The sequence below is a fragment of the Hypanus sabinus genome, chromosome 1, assembly GCF_030144855.1.
Source record: "Hypanus sabinus isolate sHypSab1 chromosome 1, sHypSab1.hap1, whole genome shotgun sequence".
Lineage (NCBI taxonomy): Eukaryota > Metazoa > Chordata > Chondrichthyes > Myliobatiformes > Dasyatidae > Hypanus > Hypanus sabinus.
Window position 1 is genome coordinate 5,292,815 of NC_082706.1, and position 24,369 is coordinate 5,317,183.

Below are 24,369 nucleotides of genomic sequence, written 5' to 3' on the forward strand. Positions count from 1 at the left end.
ATCAACCTATAGCCGGGGAAATGATGACCCCCCCCCTCCTGTTAGACTGTTTGAAGCACCATCTTTTATTCTTACTTCTCTTCTAATATTTGTATAAATGCTACAGTGACATTCTAATTTCCTTTGGGATCAATAAAGTATTATCTCCATCTACTGTAATTTAGTTTTTATTATGTATCGCAAAGTGCTGCTGCCACATAACAAAACTCATGACATAGCAAGTGATATTAAACCCGATTCTGAAAATAGCACATAAAAATTACGTCCCAAAGTGTTTGACAGGAGCAATATCAATGATATTTGCCAATGAACTGTAAAGAGGTGGGAATCTTAAGGGAGATAAAAACAGGGAAGAGAGGCTTTCGAGAGGAACTCTGTAGCTGATTCTTGGACATTGGCTGCCAATGGTAAAACTGAAGGAGATTTGGGATCTTAAAGGATTTAAGGATGAGAGATTTGTGGGAGAAGATTGTGCAAAGCTTCGATGAGTTGAGTAACATGTAGCAGCTGTTGGAGACAACTTGACAAAACATCTGTAGAAATATGCTAAGCAATAAACATTAAACATGTCAAACATTATTATGACATCATAAATGTCCTGTGATGTCATGCCCACTGTTTGTGACATGCAGAGATTAGCCTTTTTCAAGTTTCTTTGAGCTTGATCTTGTGGACCTGACTCTTTGCTTTCTCCTTAACGTTGGTTACCACACAGCGGCTACCATTCAGAGCAATCTCAAAGTGACAAATTCAGCCTAAAAGCCTGCAGGGAGCCTTTGTTCATGCCCCTAACTACCGAATCACAGAATGCTGGGCTGGGAGGAGTACGTGAGGAGTTTACTTGCAGATGGGTTGTGCCAAGATGCGGCCATATTGGCATATTCATGCCCCAGGCTGCTGGCTGCCAAGGACAATGGGCTGTTTAAGCAAATGAGCTTGAAGGAAATCAAAGCTATCACCGGCAATGAGCGGAAGACCTTCCTAACCAAGGGACTCACTGTCGGTGGCAAGAAGTGCTTTGTCATCCGTGATAACTTCCACCTGGATGGGGATTACACCATGGACATCAGGATGAAAAGATGGGACGGTAACAATCCTTGCCATAGCATAGCCATTGCCAGGTCAAAGAAAATCTTCATCATGATTATGGGTAAGAGGGGTGTCCATGGAGGAATTTTGAATAAAAAGGCATTTCAAATGGCTAACTACATTAGAAAGTCCGGCTGTTAGAAGAGGAAAAAGCATTCCATTTACTGCAGTTACGTCTAGAAAATTCCAAGGATACAGATGATTTTTATCTCAAGATCTTTCGAAGCCTTCTCAGAAACAACCCCAAACTGCTAATCGTGTGTCCAGGCCTCTGTGCTGCCCATCTTTGTGGGGGTCTTATATTCCTGACATTATGTAGATTTTTAAATAGACTTCTGTTAACAATCTTCATGTTCTGCCCTTAAATTGTAGAAGAGTTTACAGTATTGAATAAACAGAAACATTAACCCTGCTTCTTCAATAAAGTTCAAAATATTAGATGCTTTGCTGTGTGTGATGCTCTTCAGAAGATAAGGATTGAAATGGCTGATACGAGGGGTGGCTGGAGGAATGTTCAGGGAGGATATCAAAGGTAAACTCTTTACACAGAGTGTGTTGGGCATGTGGAACACCCTGCCAGATGTGGCAGAGAGGTAAGGACATTTAAGAGACTGAGTTAGGCACATGGATGATAGAAAAATGGAAAGCCATGAAAGAGGGAAGACTTAGATTGATCATAGATAAGTTAAAAGGTTGGCAGAACATCACGGACGATACTATAGTGTAAAATGTTCCTTATAGACACTGACAGAATTGAACTGGGGGTACTGGCACTGTAAAAGCATTACGCTAATCACTCCCATTCCTTCCTCTGGAAGGTGCTGCCTGGCCTGCTGAGTATTTCTAGCTTTTTGAGATTGTTTCAGATTTTGATTATTTGCAGCTTTATGGAGCTTACCCTGCATTGCAGATGGGTCGATCCCTCAGATGTGCTGCATCTGTTGATTGCTTCTCACAAGAAAATGAAAGGCAGTTAATGTGACATAAATGTACTTCGATAAAAATCTACTTTAAACTTCCAGTTAACTAATTAATTGCTTCCCAGCTGCAATGAATTTCAAATAAGAACAGAACCATGATGTACATTTAAACCCATGAACACCTCACTATTTTTCCTCTCTTTCTGCACTACACACACACAGGATTCCAGTTAAGTCGGACACATCAGACAAAACCAGTACATTTTGCACCAATTAAGTGGCCCAGATTTAAATTTTTAATGGAAAAATTTTAAAAAAGACAAGGTAAAGTTTAACTGAGTAACAAATTAGGTATTTAAATGAAATACCAAATGAATTAGAACTAAAACTACTACAGTACTATAACAAAACTGTGTAATAGTTCCTAATAGTCATTGACAGAGGAATTCATCCAGTGAATGCTGCCATGTTGTTTTGATTGACTGTAAATGAACAAAATCAGAACATACACCTAGTGCATATGATTGCCTTCATACAATGCTTTACATTGTATCCTTTATTTTCATTGTAACATTCAAGATGATTGTCAATACCTTCAAAATCTTCATAGTTCCTAACTTGTTGAAGTAGTGAAATGGTTTCATTTTTACTCCTAGCTATTTCTGGCATCTCCAAGCCTGAATGCTTGAAACTGCAGTGAGCGAAATGGTTCTGAATTGTCTTATTGCTGATTGAACAGAAACACATGCAGCTGACGCTAGTTAAAAATTGTTCAGCAGCAGTCTCCTGTCCCAATTAAATGGCATAATGTCCCAAATAAACAAAGGGAATTCTGGTTATTTTCTCAACTAGTTTTCATTCTTTAAGGATAAAAACACAAAATGCTGGCAGAACTCAGCAGGCCAGACAGCATCTACGGGAGAAGGTAGTGACAATGTTTCGGGCCAAAACCCCTCATCAGGAGTGAAGTAACATGGGATGGTCGAGGGAGGATAAGAAGTGGGGGGAGGGATAAAGTAGAGAGCTGGGAAATAAAAGAGAAAGAAAGGTAGGGCGATTATAGTGGGGGGGGGGGAAGAGAGGGAAAGAGAACCAGACTAAAATAATAGATAGGGATGGGGTAAGGTGGGGCAGGGGTATCAACGGAGGTCAGTGAGTTGGATGTTCATGCCGGCAGGTAGGAGGCGACCTAGGCGGAAGATAAGGTATTGCTCCATCGACCTACGTGTGGCCTCATCTTGATGGTAGAGGAGGCCATGGAGTGTACACACACAACCCATGTTGCTTTGGAAAAAGGTCAGTAATCAAGGGACACAAATTGAAGTAACTGGTAGAAAGATTAGAGGGAAGTTGAGGATATTGTTTTATGCCCAGGGGATGCCAACATTCTGTTTGAAAAAGATGCTCAAGGCAGAAATAAGTGGCGGGGTGGTTAGTGTTGTGCTTTACTGCGCCATTGATCACTTTGGGGTTCGATTCCTGGCGCTGTCTGTAAGCAGTTTGTACATTCTCCCCATGGTAGCATAGTGGTTTGTGTAATGCTTCACAGCACCACCGACCACTGACAAGGGTTTGATTCCCGCTGTCTGTGGCAGTTTGTATGTCCCTCCCCATGGTAGCGTAGAGATTGGTGCAATGGCTTTACCATGCCAAATTGGGGTTCAATTACCACCACTGTCAGCAAGGAGTTTGTACGGTTTCCCTGTGAACACTGGGTTTCCTCTGGGTGCTCTGGTTTCCTTCCACATTCTACAGGCGTATGGGTTTGGATTAGCAATGGTGGACACGCTGTGTTGGCGGCAGAACTATGGCGATACTAGAGGGCTGCCCCCCCAGCACAGTACTCAGTGATTTGATTGGACGCAATTTACTGTTATGTATCGATGTGACAAATAAAACTAATCTCTAATCTCTCAAAATAAAAAAAACCTGCATGTGCATCTAAAGGGCTATCATCAACAAGGCTACAGTCCTGGGGCTAGAAAGTGGTTTGGGGGTTAAAATGGACACTGAGCCAGGGGACCTATTCTGTTCTGTAAGTTTATAATTCTCTATGGCTAGGAGTGTTCATGAGAGCCTTTTCACAGAGCCAGCACATGGTCATCATCATTTCGTGCCATGCCATGTGACGTGGGCCATCACGGTCTTTCCATGACCATGATTGTTCTTGGCAAATTTTTCTACAGAAGTGATTTGCCATTGCCTTCTTCTGGGCAGTGTCTTTAACAGTCAGGTGCACCCAGCCATTATCAATACTCTTCAGAGATTGCCTGGCATCAGTGGTCACATAACCAGGACTTGTGATTTGCAACAGCTGCTCATACCACCACCTTCTCCCATGACTTCATGTGAACTGATCCGGGGTTGGGGGGGTATGTCAAGCAGGTGCACACCTTGCCCAAGGGTGACCTGCGACCTGCAGTGTGAAGGATTGCCTTATATCTCCTTTGGTAGAGACACATCTCCACCCTGCCACTTGAAGCACATGGAACGCCCGATACCAATAAGATGTACTAGAATGTACCCTCTAACTACAATGAGATTCAGTACATCTTCACAGTAACATTCTGTAATTTCACACTGTGCCTTTTGAAACAAAGACTTGACGCTGAATCAAGGATTTTTTTTACTGCCTAGGAATTCTGCCCATTAAATCCCAGACCACACAGTGCCTTTTTTCTGTTACAGAAAATCCCTCCACGTCCCCCGCAATTATTTTTGACCCATATAACTGCTTACCTTGAGTAATGGGGAGTCACTTGAAACTTTGGCATCAGAATTGGCATTCTGCCAACTGCTATTGGCAAAACCTCAGATTGCAAGGAGGCAGTGTACAGGAATGCAATAGATTGGCTGGTTGAGTGGTGTCACAACAACTCTGCGCTCAATGACAGTAAGACCAAAGAATATTGAACTTCGGGAAAGGAAAGTCCATTAGACATAGGAACAGAATTAGGCCATTCAGCCCATCAAGTCTGCTCCACCATTCCATCATGGCTGATTTATTTTACCTCTCAACTCCATTCTTCTGCCTTCTCCCCGTAACCCTTGATGCCCTTACTAATCAAGAACCTATCAATCTCCACTTTAAGTACATTCAATGACTTGTCCTCCACAGCCACCTGTGACAATGAATTCCACAGATCCAACACCCTTGGTTAAAGAAATTCCTCCTTTTCTCTGTTCCATTGGGATATCCTTCTATTCTGAGGCTGTGCCCTGTGGTCCTAGATTCTCCCACTATTGGAAACATCCTCCCATGTCCACCCTATCTAGGCTTTTCAATATTCAGTAGATTTTAATGAGATCCCCCTTCATATTTTTAACCTCCTGTAAATACAGCACAAAGCTATCAAATGATCCTCATAACCTTTTCATTCTCAGGATCGTTCTTGCAATCCTAGTCTGGCCCTCCCTCATGCCAGCCCAACATTCCTTAGATACGGGACCCACATCTAGGCAGTACAATAATGTGGTGGCTATCGTAACATTATTACAGCGCAAGCGATCTGGGTTCAATCCACCACTGTCTGTAAGGAGTTTGCACGTTCTCCTTGAACACACAGCAGTCCTCACCAAGGGGCCAGCAGTGGAAAGGGTTAGTAGCTTTCTGTGTGTTAACATCTCTGAAGATCTATCCTGGGCCCAACATATTGATGAGATTACAAGGAGTGACTACATTTAATTTGGAGTTTGAGTCGATTTGGTACGTCACCAAAGACTCTAGCAAGTTCCTACAGATGCAGGAAGGAGAGCATTTTGGCTGGAGGCATCATGGACAGGAATGGAGGGAGGGGCCACTGCACAGGACCGGTAAAAGCTGCAGAGGATTGTTAACTCAGTCAGATCCGTCACGTCTCAAGAAGGTGCCATCGATCATTAATATCACTCAGGACATGCCCTCTCCTCATTGCTACCATCAGGAGCCTGAAGACATACACTCAATGATTTCGATACAGCTTTTTCCTCCTCTGCCAGAGTTCTGAATGCACATGAACACTACCTCACTATTTTGCTCTTCTTTAAACTACTTTTTAAAAAAGATTTCTTATTGCAATTTAATGTAATGCTGCTGCAAAACAACAAATTTCATGACATATGCCAGTGATATTAAACCTGATTTTGATTCCCATCACATTTGACATTGCCTGCTGTTTGGACAGCATGCTTTAAGCTGTGTTAAAGCAAGGTGAAGTGTCGTGGGTTATGATCCTGTCTCTACAGGCATGAGTGGTAAGACTGCTGGTAAAATATAAAGCACCATTTACAACTCTTGCAGATTCACTGATTTTTGTTAATATTGCAATTCCTGGATTTTATAACATGATTATGTTCTTTAAAATAATCACAAGAGTAATTATCTGGAGTTCTGGTCACTTACCTAAAGGAAAGATATCAGTAAGATTGAAAGAAAAAGAAGAAAGCCCTTAACTCCGAGCGGAGTCATTGGGGCGCCGTTGTGATGGCGTTTTCTTAGCAAGCTTTCTTGTTTTAATGAGGCCAGGTTGCTGGCTCGACGCTCAACCCAATACGGATGGAAAGTGTGCAAGAGAGCCAGCTGGATTTGAACTTGGGAGCCTTCGCTCTGAAGTCCGGCACTGATGCCACTATGCCACCAGCCGGCTAAGAGTACTGAGAAAATTTACAAGGACGTTGTGTGGACTTGATATGAGTTTACAAAGAAAGGTTGAATAGGCTAGCACTTTACTCCCTGGAGTGTAGGAGAATGAGGGGAGATTTGATAGAGGTATACAAAATTATGAGGGGTAGATAGGGTAACTGCAAGCAGGCTTTTCCCACCGAGGTTGGGGGAAACTAGAGCTAGAGATCGTAGGTTAAGGGAGAAATGTGAAACGTTTTAAGGAGAACCTAAGGGAGAATTTAGCATGAGCTGCCAGCAGAGATGGTTCAATAGTAACATTTAAGAGAAGTATGAATGTGTACAAGGATGGGAGGGGGTATGGAGGGCGATGGTCCAGGCATGGGTCCATGGGACTAGGCAGCATAACAGTTATGCATGGAGGAGATGGGCCGAACAGCCTGTTTCCGTGCTATGGTTCGCTATGAATAAAAAGTAGAATTGCTGTGTTAGAATACTCAAGTATATTCAGCTCTTGGGAACAAGTTACACCTTCTATTAAAACATTTTAAAGCATATTTAAATAATTCATACATTTGCAAAACATTCAGCAGAAAAGGGAACATACCAGTCCGAGCAATAGTCAGTATCAGAGTTGACTGTTGTGTTAGGGGCACTAAGACATCTCCCATCCCAACCACTGACTGAGGAACAAGGCAAGGTCTTGCGATCATCAGCACAAAGAAAGTGATACAGTGCGAATGTAAACACAGAGCCTGGACTCCGAGAAACTCCACTCCTCGTGGGTGTTATAACCCCGGTGAGCTTCGACGCTCACTTCCTCTGAATTACCAAAGATGTAACTACCCGAAATCACTTCCACAGTCACACCTGCAGTGACATCAGCCACTGTTTGCAGGAGAATGAACCCAGATTAATTCTCATCATGTCACATTATGATCCAAGAAGAACTTTTCCTCTTGTCTTTTCTGAGAACTGTCTTTTTGTTCCCCTGCCAAGCCTTTTGACATTCTTCAGCTGGAGAGGCCATTTGCACCTCTTTCCTTTGCAAGATCTTCATTACCGTATTTGGATCTTAAATTTCCAGCTACTGTCTTTGCTTAAGGAGAGTTTCAAAATCGGGGGAACACACCAACTTGTGTTTAATGTGTCCCAGCACCGTCATTTCTCCTGTCCTGTTCTCTCCAATTCCAATAGAAACCAACTCCTGAAAAGACAGAAATAGAACAGTCAGGAGGAGGATTTGATAGTTTTAAGGACAAAAACAAATGAGACCTTGTGTTACTATAACAGCACACATAAGCATAAACATGTTACAGTGCTAGCTTACTTACTTCCTGCCCATTACGCCACTGGCGTTTAAGGCAGCAATGAAGGTCTTCCATCTCTGGTGGTGCCCAGGGTTTCCTACATCACGTCAGTAGCTTCTTCTCAGATTTCACTACAATCAGTCATGCAAGTCCCGGGTGGGAGTCAGGAATACCATCACACACAGATGTAGAAGGATTTTTCATTGGTCAAAACAAAATTGTCATGGAAACAGCAGTCAGGGTTGTTAATTGTGAGCAGAACCCCCAAACCTGGAGGACTGGTGGACCGCTCTTAGTCTGGCCTCGACCCTTTGACCTGTTTGGCAAGGGTGACCATACCAAGAGCCAAAGCATAAAGCCTGACTCCAGCCAACAAAGTCCCATAATCCTACATATTTCCCCATAACTCAGGCCTTCAAGTCTCAGCAACATTCTTGCGAATTTTCTCCGCACTCGCCAACAACATCCTATATAACCTCAACTTAACATCCCAGTTGCTGTACTCAATACTCTGATTTATGAAGGCCACAGTGCCAAGAAATTGCTATGAATGGTCCCAAGCCTGGCTGCACAAGGAGGAGGGTTGATTATGGGGTTAGAAAACCCATTCCGTAAAAGCTCAGTGCTGCAGAAACACCAACAGAAGCTCCAAAGACCATAACCCTGGGAGAGGAAGGATACACCAAGATGGGCTACCCCTGGAGACAATGTGAAAGACTGGTCCATGACAGAGGGCTCTGGTGGCCTATATCCCAGTCGGGCCTAATTAAGTAATGTGCCGAGAGCCAATCTGCCAGCCTCAGAATAATGGGATGTCCATTTACAATAGAGATGAGAAGTAATTTCCTCAGCTAATCAGGTGGTGAATCTGTGAAATTCGTTGCTATACAGAGAGCAATGGAGGCCAAGCCATTGGGTGAACTTAAGACAAATTTGATGACACAAAGGTTGGAGGTGTTGTGGATAGTGTGGAGGGCTGTCAGAGGTTACAGCGGGACATTGATAGGATGCAAGATTGGGCTGAGAAGTGGCAGACGGAGTTCAACCCAGATAAGTGTGAAGTGGTTCATTTTGGTAGGTCAAATATGATAGCAGAATATAGTATTAATGATAAGACTCTTGGCAGTGTGGAGGATCAGAGGGATCTTGGGGTCTGAGTCCATAGGATGCTCAAAGCAGCTACGCAGGTTGACTCTGTGGTTAAGAAGGCGTATGGTGTATTGGCCTTCATCAATCATGGAAGTGAATTTAGGAGTCGAGAGGTAATGTTGCAGCTATATAGGACCCTGGTCAGACCCCACTTGGAGTACTATGCTCAGTTCTGGTCATCTCACTACAGGAAGGATGTGGAAGCCATAGAAAGGGTGCAGAGGAGATTTACAAGGATGTTGCCTGGATTGAGGAGCATGCCTTATGAGAATAGGTTGAGTGAACTTGGCCTTTCCTCCTTGGAGTGAAGGAGGATGAGCGGTGACCTGATAGAGGTGTACAAGATGATCAGAGAGGCATTGATCGTGTGGCTAGTCAGAGGCTTTTTCCCAGGGCTGAAATGGTTGCCACAAGTTTAAGGTGCTGTGGAGTAGATACAGAGGAGATGTCAGGGGTAAGTTTTTTCACTCAGAGAGTGGTGAGTGTGTGGAATGGGCTGCTGACAATGGTGGTGGAGGTGGATACGATAGGGTCTTTTAAGAGGCTTTTGGATAGGTACATGGAGCTTAGTAAAATAGAGGGCTATAGGTAAGCCTAGTAATTTCTAAGGTAGGGACATGTTTGGCACAACTTTGTGGCCGAAGGGCCTGTATTATGCTATAGGTTTTCTATGTTCCTGATTGGCAATGGGGTTACAAGTTACAGGGGGAAAGCTGGAGAATGGGGCTATAAAAAATCAGCTATGATTGAATGACAAAGCAGCCTCTGTATCTCTCAGTATTAAGTACATTTCACAGTAGCATACTCGTCATCAACCTATTGTCATAGAAAAGTACAGCAAAGAAACAGGCCATTCAGCCCATCAAGTCCATGCTGAACCATTCCCATCAAATAGTAAATTAACTTGTTATTGTCACATGCACCAAGGCTCAGTGGGAAAACTTTGTTCTGAAGGCCATCCAGATCATTTCATCACATCACTACATCAAGGTAATACAAGAGAAAACTATAACAGAATCTCAAGCTACAGAGATGGTGCAGTGCAGGCAGATAATAAGGTGCAAGGCCATAACAAGGTAGAATGTGAGGTCAAGGGCTCATCTTATACTAGAGGACCATTCAATTGAATTATAACAGTGGGGAAAAAGCTGTCCTTCAGCCTGGTGTAACGTGCTTTCAGGCTTTTGTATCTTCTGCCTAGTGGGAGAAGGGAGATGAGGGAATGTCTGGGGTGGGTGGGGTCTTTGCATTGGCTACTTCACCAAGGTGGCAAGAAGACAAAACAGCTATCAAAACTTTTTAAAAAAATCAGAAGTAGAATGGACGGGAGCCTCAGGACTCACACCACCGGGTTCATGAACAGTTCCTACCCCTCAATCATCAGGCTCTTGAACCAAAGGGGTAATACACTCGCATACCCCATCATTAAGATGTTCCCATAACCGATTATCTCAATTTAAAGACTTTTTATCTTATTATCTTACATTCTCATTACTTTTTGCTATTTATTTATATTTGCATTTACAGTTTGTGGTCGTATGTACTCAGGTTGATCTTTCATTGATGCTGTTATGCTTACATTTTGATAGATTTTCTGAGAGTGTCTACAGGAAAATGAATCTCAGGGCTGTATATGGTGACATGTATATACTTTGATAATAAAATATACTTTAACCTTGACTTAATGGCATTTTCCCTGACAAGCAATGGAACATCCTTGAACAAATAAATTGACCACTTTACAGCAGGGGTTCCCAAACTCTTTTATGTCACGGAGCCTCACCATTAACTAGGAGTCCGTGGACCCCAGGTTGGGAATGCCTGAGGTTTCCCGAATCATCCAAATGATTGGAACAAGTCGAGCAAATGTCCGTTTCAGCACGGAATCACTCCGTAACACTCCAATGAACTGTTAAAGCAAACCGCTGCTGAAATGCGAAAAATCGTGATGTGGTACATACCTGGAGAAATGAACAGGCTGTTCCCATGGTAACATCCAAGGTGACTTGCCCCAGAACAAGCTGCACTCGCCCTGACTTCCTGATCAGTAGTTTCCCAATCTGACCCTCTGTTAAATCCATCAGTGAGCAAGTATTTTCAGCTTGTTTAAGTTCCTGCAGCACAAACACACACACAGACAGATGAAGAATTTAATTAACCAAACACTTGTAATCATCTGTACAGGCCAAGAGCAGTTTCCACTATCACCAGACCATGTAGAGAGTATTTGCATTTCTATACCACAAAAATTATGGGATGGAGAATAGTGAAACTCACCAGATTATAACATAATGAAATGTTTCTTTCTATCCAGTATTCCCTTCTATTTCAATATTACATTATAGGAAGGATGTTGAGGTTTCAGAAAGGGTGCAGAAGAGGTTTACCAGGACACTGCCTGGATTAGAAGGCATGTGCTATAACGAGAGGTTGGACAAACGTGGGTTGTTTTCTCTGGAGAGCAGAGGCTGAGATCTGATAGAGGTTTAAAAGATGATCAAAGGCACAGATAGAGTAGAGACAGTATCTTTTTCCTAGGGTTGAAATGTCAGAAACCAAAGGGCACACAGGAGTTCCCAACCATTTTTATGCCACGGACCAATACCATTAAATAAGTGGTCTCTGGACCCCATGTAGGGAACCCCTGATTTAAAATGAGATGGGGCAATTTCAAAGCACGTGTGAGGGACAGGTTTTATACACAGTGAGTGGTGGTAGAGACAGATACATTAAACACTTAAGAAACATTTAGATAGGCACATGAATGTGAGGAAAATGGAAAGACATGGACATTGTGTATGCAGAGGGGCGGAGATTAATTGGCCACTTGATTGCCTAATTGTTTATAGGCCAGACATTGTGAGCCACTCAGCCTGTTTCTATGTTCTGTATATTTCAATATTACTTTATATTCCAAGATTCATACATTCCTAGATATCACCTAACCACTAAGCTTCTCATTACTCTAAATATAAACCGGTTACAGTATATTCTATGTGAACATCACAATCAGATTCTAGCCAATAACTGGTTCTCTATTTAGAGACTATATCGCAATACATTGATTATATTCCAAATGGAACTCTGACTGAGCCAAAACTACCTTTAACACATAACAGAACAACAGTAGGTAAATTTCTAAATCTCTCACGAGCATGTCCTAAAGAGAGAGCTTTTGGCACACTGGTCTTCACAAATCAATATACTGAGTACAGGGGCTGATATTGAAGATGGTGGTGATGCCTAATTTGAAATAGTGTGTGCAGTTCTGGTCACCTACCCACAGGAAAGATTGAAAGAGTACAGAGAATTTTTTACAAGGATTCTGCCAGGACTTGAGGAGCTGTGTTATAGGGTAATGTTAAATAGGTTAGGACTTTATTCCCTGGAGCATGGGAAAATGATGGCAGATTTGATAGAGGTATACAAAATTATGTGGGGTATATATAGGGTAAATGCATCAGGCTTTTTCTGCTGAAGTTGGGTGAGTCTAGAACTAGAGATCATGGGTGAAAGGTGAAATATTTAATGGAACCAGAGGGGAAGCATCTTCAATCAGAGGATGGTGAGTGTGTGTAATGAGCTGCCAGAGGAAGTAGTGGACGTGGGTTCATTTCAGCATTTAAAAGAAATTTGGATAGGTACATGGACAGGAGGGGCAGGGAGGTTTATGATCCAAGTGCAGTTCGATGGAAGTAGGCAGATTAATAGTTCGGCACAGATTAGATGGGCCAAGGGGCCTGTTTCTGTGCTGTATGACTAATTATCCAAGTTTGGGAAAACTTGCCCAGTGAAGATAACCTGAAAGACCCCTACAGTGAAACAAGGAATTGTCCACCACAGACCTGATTCTTTTCCTGTTTCAGTAACACGGTCTGCCCGTCCTCGCTTTGAACCTCCGCTTTGACTGGCTTCTCTTCATGGGTGGGAGCCTGGCCAGGTAATGTGTCAGGGAGCTGAAGGAACAGCAGCTCGTCGTCATTGCACAAACTGAGCTCCTGGAGTAGCTCAGCAACAGAAATGCTCTTTGGCACAGACGGAGCCTTCCTTGCCAAGCTCGGTTTCTCTGCATCGTCCTTTGCAGCATCTTCAGCACCAGGCTCGTGCTTTACTGAGGGGGCAGTAAAAAACACGTGCTTAATGCAGTTAACATGTCCTTCCTTCAGACCATCACAGTAACACAGTTCGTATCATTCCAGGGGCATAATACTTAGCTGCCTGGAGGAAAAATATAGGGGGGCAGGGAGATGTCAGGAGTAGGTTTTATACAAAGAGGGCTGTTAGGGATGGTGGTAGAGGCAGGCAAATGAGGAACATTTAACAGACTCTTAGATAGGCACATGGATGGTTAAAAAAAGATATCCAGAATAGAAGACTCTTTAAAACAGAGATGAGAGGAATTTCTTTAGCCAGACAGTGTTGAATCTGTGGAATTCATTGCCACAGGCGGCTGTGGAGGCCAAGTTGGAGGTTGATAGATTTTGATTAGTCAAAGGTTATGAAGAGAAGGCAGGATAATGGGGTTGAGAGGGATAATAAGTCAGCCTTCTTGGAATGACGGAATCAATGGGCCAAATGCTCCTGTGGCCTTATGCTTTAAGATGGAAGGCTACGTAGGAGGGAAGGGATAGACTGATCTTAAGAATAGGTTCCATGGGGGGACATCACGTGATGACGTAGGATCGAGACGCTGGAACCCAGCTCTCCCGTAAAAAATCAATAAATTAATGTTTAAGTGAAGAAAAGTTAGTCAATACTTTCTAAAAGTTACTTATAAACTACTCCGGATTGTTTCAAGTTATGCCTCACAAACAGAAGATGAAGAAAACTACTACCGTGAAGACAACGCAAGTTGGAACAGAATCAAGGCCCACTTCTGCCAAAGAACCGCGGGCTCAGGTACATTTTACCACCGGTGATACAGAACAGGAAACTGCGGCAACATCGACCATTTCTAAAGAAAAAGACCGACGAGAACTGCGCAAACGTGAAGGAAGGAGCATGCGCAAACGAGAGCAACCAGAACTACAAATCCCAGTTACGATTGAAATCGAAAGTGAAAGTGAATCTGAGGTAGATTCAGATTCTCTGGAAAAATCAGACGAAGATGGAGGTAAAAGTTTTTCTGGAAATATAGAAAAGACTTTGATGCAAATAATGCGTAAATTAGAAAAATTAAGTGCATTAAAAGTAATCAAAAAAAGTGATAAATATGGAGATTATGTTTGATAAAATGACAAAAAGACAGGAAAAAATGGAAAAGAGAATTATAGATTTGGAAACTACAATGGAAGACATGGTTGAAAGAATGAATAAAATGGAAAATGATATTACTGCCTGGACATCAGAAAGAAAACAATTCATGGAAAAAATTGATAAGCTTGAAAATTTTAGTAGACAAAACAATATTAAAATTGTTGGACTTAAAGAAGATATTGAAGGAGAAGATCCAATAAATTTTTTTCAAAAATGGATCCCTGAAAAATTGGAAATGGAAGGAGAAACTCTAATTGAAATTGAAAGGGCTCATACAGCCTTAAGGTCAAGACCTTAAGCTGATCAAAATCCACGATCAATTTTGATAAAATGCTTAAGATGCCAAGATAAAGAAAAGATCCTGAAGGCGGCTGCCCAATGTGCCAAAAAGAGAAACAGGCCATTGATGATAGCAGGGAAGGCAGTTCTTTTCTATCCTGATATAAGTTAAAACCTTTTGAAGAGAAAGAAGGAATTTAACCCAGCGAAAAAAGTTTTATGGGAATAGGGTTATAAATTTATAATGCGTCACCCAGCAACACTGATAATTTTTTTGAAGGAGGGAAAAAGAAGATCTTTTACTGATTATCGAGAAGCGGAGGAGTTCGCAAAAAAACTTCCATCTATTTGCTAATTACACATAGAGATTTCCAAGTGTGATGGATTAAAGATGAAGACGAGATAGTGAATGGAAGTGATGGACATTTAAGGATGATACAGGGGAGAAAAGCAAAATTTCAGAAAAACTAATTGAGAATAGTATTTTTTTCTTCTTATATATATACTTTTTTATGTTGTGGGGGGGCTGGGGAGCTTTGGATCGATTACTACGGGATTCACGTGTGTAATCATGGCGATTGCCATGACCCGTACAACAGAGCGGGGTAATGTTGTGTTCTTTCTTTTTCACAACATTAGTAGGGGGGTATTTTTTTTCTTTATACTCTATTTTTCTTCTATCTTTCTGCCTGGATGATCGGTGGGGACACACATAGCAACATGGAGAATTTTAAAAAGATTTCCCAAGATACCACGAAAGTTGAAAGATTAGGTATTATTATAGATTGGAGTAACATAATTAAAAATAGTGACTAATTTACTGAGTTTTTAAAGTTTTAATGTTGATGGGCTTAATGGACTGGTGAAAAGAAAAAGAATTTTAACATACATTTAAAAAATGAAAACAGATATAGCTTTTTTACAAGAAACACATTTAACAGACATAGAACATCAGAAATTAAAAAGAGACTGGGTTGGAAATGTTATTGCAGCTTCATTTAATTCAAAGGCGAGAGGAGTTGCAATTTTGGTTAATAAAAACTTACCAATTAAAATACAAAATGCATTAATTGATTCGGCGGGGAGATATGTAATTATACATTGTCAAATTTTTTCAGAACTATGGACTCTTATGAATATTTATGCACCAAATGAAAATGATGTAAAATTTATACAAGAGGTCTTTTTGAATTTGGCTAACGCACATGACAAAATATTAATAGGTGGAGATTTTAACTTTTGTCTAGATCCAAAATCAAAAGTCGCAAATTAACTCTATCATTGATGAAAGACTTAAATTTGATCGATATATGGAGAAGAATTAATCCAAAAGAAAGAGATTATTCATTTTATTCAAATGGACATAAAACATATTCAAGGATAGATTTTTTCCTATTATCAATGAATATTCAAGATAGAGTGAAAATATGAAATATAAAGCGAGAATATTGTCAGATCATTCTCCTTTGATAATGACAATGATAATGATAGATAAAGAGGAATCAATTTATAGATGGAGATTTAATTCAATATTACTAAAACATCAAGATTTTTGTGATCTTATGAAAAAGCAGATTCAGTTCTTTTTAGATACAAATTCAGATTCAGTTGATGATAAATTTATATTGTGGGAAGCAATGAAGGCATATTTGAGAGGTCAGATAATAAGTTATACTTCTAAAATTAAGAAGGAATATATGATAGAAATAGATCAATTGGAAAAAGAGATTACAAAATTAGAAAAAGAATCTCAAAGAAATATGACAGAAGAAAAACGACGACAACTTATTAATAAGAAGTTACAATATAATACACCAGACATATTGAACAGAAAAAGCAATTATGAGAACTAAACAGAGATATTATGAACTAGGTGAAAGATCACATAAGGTCCTTGCATGGCAATTAAAAACAGACCAGACTTCTAAAACAATTAATGCAATTCGAACAAGAGTAAATAAAATTACTTACAAAACTTTAGAAATTAATGACATTTTTAAGAATTTTTATTGAGTTGTATAAATCAGAATCATAAAATAATAATGTCAAGATAGAACGATTTTTATCACAAATAACTCTTCCAAAATTAAATACGGAAGAACAGAAGGGATTAGATATGCCTTTTACATTGAAAGAGGTCGAAGAAGCTTTAGGATCATTTCAAAGTAATAAATCTCCAGGAGAAGATGGTTTTCCGCCTGAATTTTATAAAAAGTTTAAAGATTTATTAATTACTCCTTTTATGGAGTTAATACATCAAGCAGAAAGAATGCATAAACTTCCAGAATCTTTTTCGACAGCTATTTTAATAGTATTGCCAAAAAAGAGAGATCTTTTAAAGCCAGTATAGACCTATTTCTTTATTAAACACTGATTATAAACAATAGCAAAAATCTTATCTAACAGATTATCTAAATATTTACCAAAATTAATACATATGGATCAAACAGGATTTATTAAAAATAAGACAATCAGCAGATAATGTAACTCAGTTATTTAGTATAATTCATTTGGCGCAAAAGAGGGAGGAAATGAGTGTGGCAGTTGCTTTAGATGCAGAAAAAGCATTTGATAGATTGGAATGGGATTTTTTATTTAAGGTATTGGAAAAATATGGATTAGGAGTATCTTTTATAAAATGGATTAAAACCTTAAATACTAATCCCAAAGCTAAAGTAGTGACAAATGGTCAAATTTCAACACCATTTCAGTTAACAAGGTCAACTAGGCAAGGCTGTCCATTATCACCTGCTTTATTTGTGTTGGCGATAGAACCATTAACTGAATTAATTAGAATGGACCCAGATATTAAGGGTTTCAGAGTTAATCAGGAAGAATACAAGATTAACTTATTTGCTGATGATGTTCTGCTTTATTTAACAAACCCATTGCACTCGTTGCATAAATTATCCTATAGATTAGAAAATGGGAAAATACCAGGTTATAAAATAAATTGGGATAAAAGTGAAATTTTACCTCTTACTAAAGGAGATTATAGTCAATGTCAATTAATAACTCAATTTAGATGGCCGGCAAATGGTATAAAATATTTAGGTATAAGAGTTGATAATGATATAAAAACATATAAATTAAATTACTTACCATTATTGCAAAAAATTCAAGAAGATCTTGATAAATGGATGATATTACCAATAACATTAGTCGGTAGAGTAAATACAATAAAAATTAATATATTCCCTAGACTACAATACTTATTTTAATCACTACCAATACAACTACCCCAGAAGTTTTTTCAAGAGTTAAATAAATATGTGTGGAAGTTTCTTTGGAAAGGTAAGATGTCAAGAATATCGTTGGAAAAATTGACATGGAAATTTGATCTAGGAGGGTTACAACTTCCAAATTTTAAGAATTATTATAAAGCAAATCAACTTAGATTTATTGCATCTTTTTTTGAGAAAGATAGACCGGCATGGATTAGAATAGAACTAGATAAAACAGGAGAAAAGACACCAGAAGATTTTATATATAAATGGGAATCTAAATGGATATGGGAAAAGAAAGAATCTCCTATATTAAAACATTTGATTGACTTATGGAATAAGATAAATGTTGATGATGAGACAAAGAAATCTTTATTAGCAAAGAGATCTTTAATTCAAAATAGACATTCCTTTTACAATGGATAATCAACTTTTATATAATTGGTTTCAAAAAGGGATTAGATATATAGGAGATTGTTTTGAAGGAGGTAAATTAATGTCATTTGATCAATTAAAGAATAAATATAAAGTATCAAACAACACTCTTTTTTGTTACTTCCAATTAAGGGCTTAATTAAGAGAAAAATTAGGTCAAACAATGTTATTGCCGAAATCTAATGAAATAGAAACTTTAATTCAAAAAGGAAAAACTAAAAAATTTATTTCTTGTATATATAGCTTGATTCAAGAACAGGCAATTAAACAAGGAGTCCATAAGTCAAGACAAAAATGGGAAAGTGACTTGAATATTAAAATTGAATAAACAATTGGTCAAGACTATGTCTTGATAGTCTGACAAATACAATAAATGTCCGGTTAAGATTAGTGCAATATAATTTTTTACATCAATTATATATTACACCACAAAAAATGAATAAATTAAATCCAAATTTATCCGATCAGTGTTTCCGATGTAACCAAGAAATCGGTACTTTTTTACATTCTACTTGGTCTTGTTCTAAAATTCAACCTTTTTGGACAAATTTAAGAGTTTAATTGGAACAAATTATTGGAACACAACTTCCAAATAATCCAATATTATTTTTATTAGGCGATATTGAAGGGATAAAATTGAAACCCAAATTGAATAAATATCAGAAAGAATTTATAAAAATTGCACTGGCAGTAGCCAAAAAGGCTATTGCAGTTACTTGGAAATCAGATGCATACTTAAGTATAGATCATTGGAAGAATGAAATTTCCAGCTGTATTCCACTTGAAAAAATTACTTATAATTTAAGAGATAAATATGAAACATTTTTGAAAATTTAGCGCCCTTATTTACAAAAGACAGGATTAAATATATAGGTGCTCCGAAGATAAAATAATTGGTTATTTGGGAAAAGAAATAAATATATATACTAAAGTTATTACAAACTCCATGGAGCATGTGGGGATCTTCCGATATCCAGGCACTCTTTCTTTCTTTCTTTTTTTTCTATAGGGATGTTAGGGCGGAGGGGCTAAGGGGAAGGGGGAAGGGTATTTTTTTAATATATTTTTTTTCTTTCTGTAATTATTTGAAAACTCAATAAAAAGTTTAAAAAACGAATAGGTTCCATTAAATCATAAATCATTGCCAACAACACCAAGTGTAATGGACATTGAGAAAGGCTATCATGGCTTGCACAGAGAACCGCATCAGCTGGAAAAAAGGCAGGTGGAATTTAACAGAAACAACTGCTTGGTGTTGCACTTCAATTGGACCAACTAGGGTACGTCTTACAGTGAGTGGTAGGGCACTGACGAGTGTGGTAGGACAAAAGGATTGAGAATACAGGTCCATGATTCATTGAAAGTGATGTCACAGGTAGATAGGGCCGTAAAGAAAGCTTTTGGCACATTGGCCTTCATAAATCAAAATATTTGGTACAGGAGATGGGATGCTATGTTGAAGTTGTAGAAAGTTTTGGTCGCCTACCTACAGGACAGATGTAAGTAAGACTGAAAGAGTACAAAGAAAATTTACAAGGATGTCACAGGGTCTGGAGGACCTGAGTTATAAGGGAAGATTGAATAGGTTAGAACTTTATTCCTTGGAAAGTACAAGATTGAGGGAGATCTTTATGAACAGTACAGATAGGGTAAATGCAAGCAGGCTTTTTCCACAGAGGCTGGGTGGGACTTCAGCTAGAAGTCATGGATTAAGGATGAAAGGTGAAAAGTTTAAGGGGAGCCTTCTTCACTCAGAGGGTTGTGAGAGCATGGAATGAGCCCCGCAGAGCAATTGGTGTATGAGTGCGATTTCAGCTTTTAGGAGAAGTCTGGAGAAGCTCATGGATGGGATTGGTATGCAGGACTATGGTCCCAGTGCAGGTCAATGGACTAGGCAGTTTAAATGGTTTGGTACAGACTAGATGGGCTGAATGGCCTGTTTCTGTGCTGCACTTTTCTACGACTCTATAGTAGGGCAGCACAGTAGCATAGCAGCACAAAGCTATTGCAGTACCAGTGACCTGGATTCAGTTCCTGATTCTCCACCCACATTCCAAAGTCGTGTGGGTTAGTAGGTTATTTGATCATGTGTATAATCGGGCAGCGTGGGCTTATTTTACCATGCTGTATCTCTAAACAAAGTTGTCTAGTCTCTGCTTGGCTTCACCTGCATAGAACAGGCACATCACAATACAGCCCACCAGGCTGGAAGAGCTACGGGTGAATCTCTGCCTCACCTGGAAGGGCCATTTAGGTCCGTAGAAGGCAGTGGGGGAAGGAAGTGAAGGGGCAGAGGTTATACCTCCTACGGCCGCAGGGGAAAGTGCCATGATGTAGGGAGAGTGGTCAACTGTGTGCACAAAATCAAACTGATTACATTTTACTGATGGTACCTAACAACCTATCGGTCAGTTCAGTCTGAGGGATGGTCCCTTGTGCACAGAAACACTTGAGCTGTTTCTCATCCTGGTCCTATTGACCAACACTTCAGGTGTTTCCTAACACTCACAGTTTCATTAATTCCTGGCCCAGGAAAAAAATTATGGTCGGACGCACGCACGCATGCACACACAACCCTACCTTTCACGGAAGGGATATCTATCTCCATCTTGTCCTCCTTGGTGGTCAGCTGGGGCTTCACCTCCTCTTCCTCCATCTCCTCCTTGAACAACCACCCCGACTGGGCCAGCGGAAGCTGCACTGGCATGTTGCGGGCATCGTTCTTCAGACCAGGGTCATCGATAAACTATACACAACCAAGTACAAAATAAAGTATTTGGTACAATGGATACAGTTTGACAAAAAATAAAGCAGCGAACAGTTCAATTATAAAATGAATTCACAATTACAACTCAGAATAAAACCCTTCTCAATTTCTTGTCTGGACTCATCTTCTTTCTGGCCTCATCTCAATTTCATAATTTATATAACTGTGACCAGTTTGATCTGAACTTCTGTAAATTACTGTTGCAAATTCATCACAGTCACAGAGCTCACAACACTTGCGGGCTGCCCCCAGCACATCCTTGAGTTGCGTTGATTGTTGACACTAATTACGCTTTTCACTGTAGGTTTCCTTGTGTGTCTGAATCTTGACCCCATCCACAGCAATGGAACACCAGACAGTCCTCTGTGAAAGGCAGGGATCCTTCCTGTAGTGTGTTCCCAAGGACACAACTTACTGGGTGTTATAGGACAGAAACAGGCCTGTTGTCCCAGATCATCCATGCCGACTGTGTTGCCCAGCAAGCTAGCCCCATCTGCCTACGTTTGGCTGATAACCTTCTAAACCTCTCCAATTTGCTCATTTATTTAGAATACAGAGCTGAGTAGGCCCTTCCTACCCAATGAGCCGTGCCTCCTAGCAACCCCAATTTAACCCTGACCTAATCACAGGACAATTTACAATGATCAATTAACCTACACCTTTGGACTGTTGAAGGAAACCGGAGCACCCGAAGAAAGCCCATGCAGTCGCGGGAGGAAGTACAAACTCCTGAGAGGGTGCCAGGATTAAATTCCGAACTTTGACTGTAATGGCATTGTGCGAACCTCTACTCCATAGTGGCTTCCATATAATTATCTGGATGGCTTTTAAATGTTGCTAATGTGCCTGCCTCAACTATTATTTCTAGCAGCTCATTCATTCCATAAATGGACAATCCTTTTGCATGAAAAGGTGGTCCCTTATGTTCCTTTGATGTCTCTTTCGGTGTCATCTAGATCAGACCTCAATTGTGCGTGTCAGCAGGTATTCAGTCAAAGGGGCATCAGATAATCCCTCATTATTCAATCTAGTCTGACAGGTTGGAGGTCACCCGATCACTGTCTTAATCTGCTCTCCTTCCAGTCCTGGGGCATCCAGACTCTGCAATTTCCAAAGGAGAGCAAAGATGGAGAAGCAACACTGGAGTTTACTACCAACAAGGAATTTGGTTAACTTCTCTTTAAAACCTTCCCGATCTTACTGCCTACTATTACATATGCGCAGAGCAAAAATGACAACGATTTAATATGACTAAACATTTCTGCTGAGTCACGTTAGTAACTGTACACACTGGGCAACTTAGTGTGGGATCAAGTCAAGCCTGAGCAAAACAAGAATGACCCGGCACACAGGAGGCCCAATCCATTCATTACACGATCGGCTGCCAGTGCACTTGCCAATTCCCGCAAACAACCCAATAACAGTTCACTTACGTCATCCCTATCCAGCATGCGGAGAATTTGTTTAGTTTCCTCCTCTGATTCCCGCTTTTCCTTCTTAATGTTAATAATGGGGGACGTGCCAAACTCTTTCATGTCCATGGAGGAATCCCAACCAGCTGTCAAGCACAGGAAACAAAGAGAATAAAGTTTGAAAGTTTAAAGTAAATTCATTATCAATGTATATACACGTCACCATCTGCAAACCAGAGATACATTTCTTGTAGGCATATTCAATAATCATAACATAATCAATGAAAGACCACCCAACTTGGGTGTTCAGGTAGAGTGCAGAAGACAACAAACAGTGCAACTGCAAAAGAAAAATAATAATAGTAAATAATTATTGAGAACATGAGATGAAGAGTCCTTGAAAGTGCGTCCATTGGTTGTGGTGATGGGACAAGTGAAGTTGTCCCCTCTGGACCAAGAGGTCGATGGTTGTGGACTAATTAACTGTTCCTGAACCTAGTGGTGAGAGTCCTGAGTCTCCTGTATCTCCTTCCTGAAGATATTAGAAGAACTGGATCATTGATAACCAGGAGCAAGTGAGTAAGGTTAAATATCCTACAAAAATGCTAGTATCTCTAATGTGAAAACAATAAATTTGAGGATATAACTGATCAGTTTTGATGCTGGTGTACTCCTTCTAGACCACGTATTACTTGCTTTTTAACTGATTGCTGTATTCACACTGATTTCTCCAAAGAAATCCTGGCACCTATCAGCACTAACACTTAACAATCTCTCAACACTGTACAGGTATTCCGCCCAACCTTTATTTTTATTCCCAATTGTTATGGTTGAGGCAGGATACTTCCAAAGCTCCAAAGATTGAGTCTTTCAGTGTTGGGGTGATGCTTACAGGGCCAACCTGGGGTCCACTGAACCCTCGGTTCACTGCATTGGCCCCTGGCATAAAAAAATAGCTGGGAATCCCTGCTTTAGAAGAATCTTTGCCAAAGACCAATGTTAAGTCTGTTTCTGCCTTCAAACCAGAAGTAAAAGATTCAAAGTACATTTAGTATTAAAGTATGCAAACAGAATACAACTCCTTGTCTGCCTACAGGAAACAATGAAACACCACGTAACCCATTCAGGAAAACATCAAACACCCAACTTCAAAAAAAAAACAAAAAAACAAATTGCACAAATAGCAAAAAATGAGCAAACAACAAAGAATATCAAACACCAAACCAGGAGTGTTCAGTTCAGTTCAACACTGCACTGCAAGCCAGTGCTGGCCACAGAGCCATTTTTCACTGAACGGCCCTGGTCAAAACACTCAAAAAGAAGCAAAATAAAAATGAGCAAGCAGAATCCAGGACCTCAAAGTCCCCAAAACGATCCCACAGCCTTCCCGCTCAGTCCTGGCAATGTGGATCCCACAGCCTTCCCGCTCAGTCCTGGCAATGTGGATCCCACAGCCTTCCCGCTCAGTCCTGGCAATGTGGATCCCACGACTCCTGCACTTTCCTCCAACAGCAGCTAGTGAGAGGGAGAGGAAGATCAGTCAAACGCAGGCAGACGGCGCCGAACGGAAGACCATCCTCCGCTCGCTTCCTCGCCACCTACAACCTTTCCTGAGGCTTCAATTGGAGAGAAACAATGGAACCGATCGTGGGCTCATGCCCCGTCTCCAGGCTATCAATCTGACCCATTTCATTTAGTGGGCAAACTAGACCTCCTGACCCATTCAACACTGAGAGCAGGGTTTTCTGTAAACTCTGAGCCAAGGCAGCATTTCCAGGATGAAAGCGAAGGAAAGGTATGGCCACGGCACAGGACACTCGAGAGCTGTGCACGGAGGTATTGTAAAACAATCTTGACCCAGCAAAAGAATTCAAAAGTATGATTAAAATCCACCCTGTGAATCTAGCCAGCAGTTGTATCATTAAATA

At 40.3% G+C, this 24,369-nt stretch overlaps 2 protein-coding genes across 3 annotated transcripts in view; one reads left to right on the forward strand and one right to left on the reverse strand.

Moving 5' to 3' along the window:
- Positions 1-405: 405 nt before the first annotated feature.
- Positions 406-2,064, forward strand: LOC132382162 (profilin-2-like). The gene has a single exon (XM_059952463.1). The coding sequence runs from the start codon at positions 808-810 to the stop codon at positions 1,228-1,230; it is 423 nt and encodes a 140-aa protein (XP_059808446.1). The 5' UTR covers positions 406-807; the 3' UTR covers positions 1,231-2,064.
- A 141-nt stretch (positions 2,065-2,205) lies between these two features.
- Positions 2,206-24,369, reverse strand: part of polr3d (polymerase (RNA) III (DNA directed) polypeptide D) — a 42,898-nt gene continuing 20,734 nt past the window's right edge. The window contains exons 5-9 of one of the 2 annotated variants that reach the window (XM_059963233.1): positions 22,463-22,587; positions 20,843-21,008; positions 12,914-13,179; positions 11,030-11,182; positions 2,206-7,816 (exon numbers count right to left, since the gene is read on the reverse strand). In XM_059963233.1, the coding sequence (XP_059819216.1) occupies positions 7,697-7,816; positions 11,030-11,182; positions 12,914-13,179; positions 20,843-21,008; positions 22,463-22,587 (830 nt within the window). In that variant the 3' untranslated portion in view covers positions 2,206-7,696. The remainder of the gene's footprint in view (positions 7,817-11,029; positions 11,183-12,913; positions 13,180-20,842; positions 21,009-22,462; positions 22,588-24,369) is intronic. The other variant, XM_059963232.1, reaches the window with a different exon arrangement.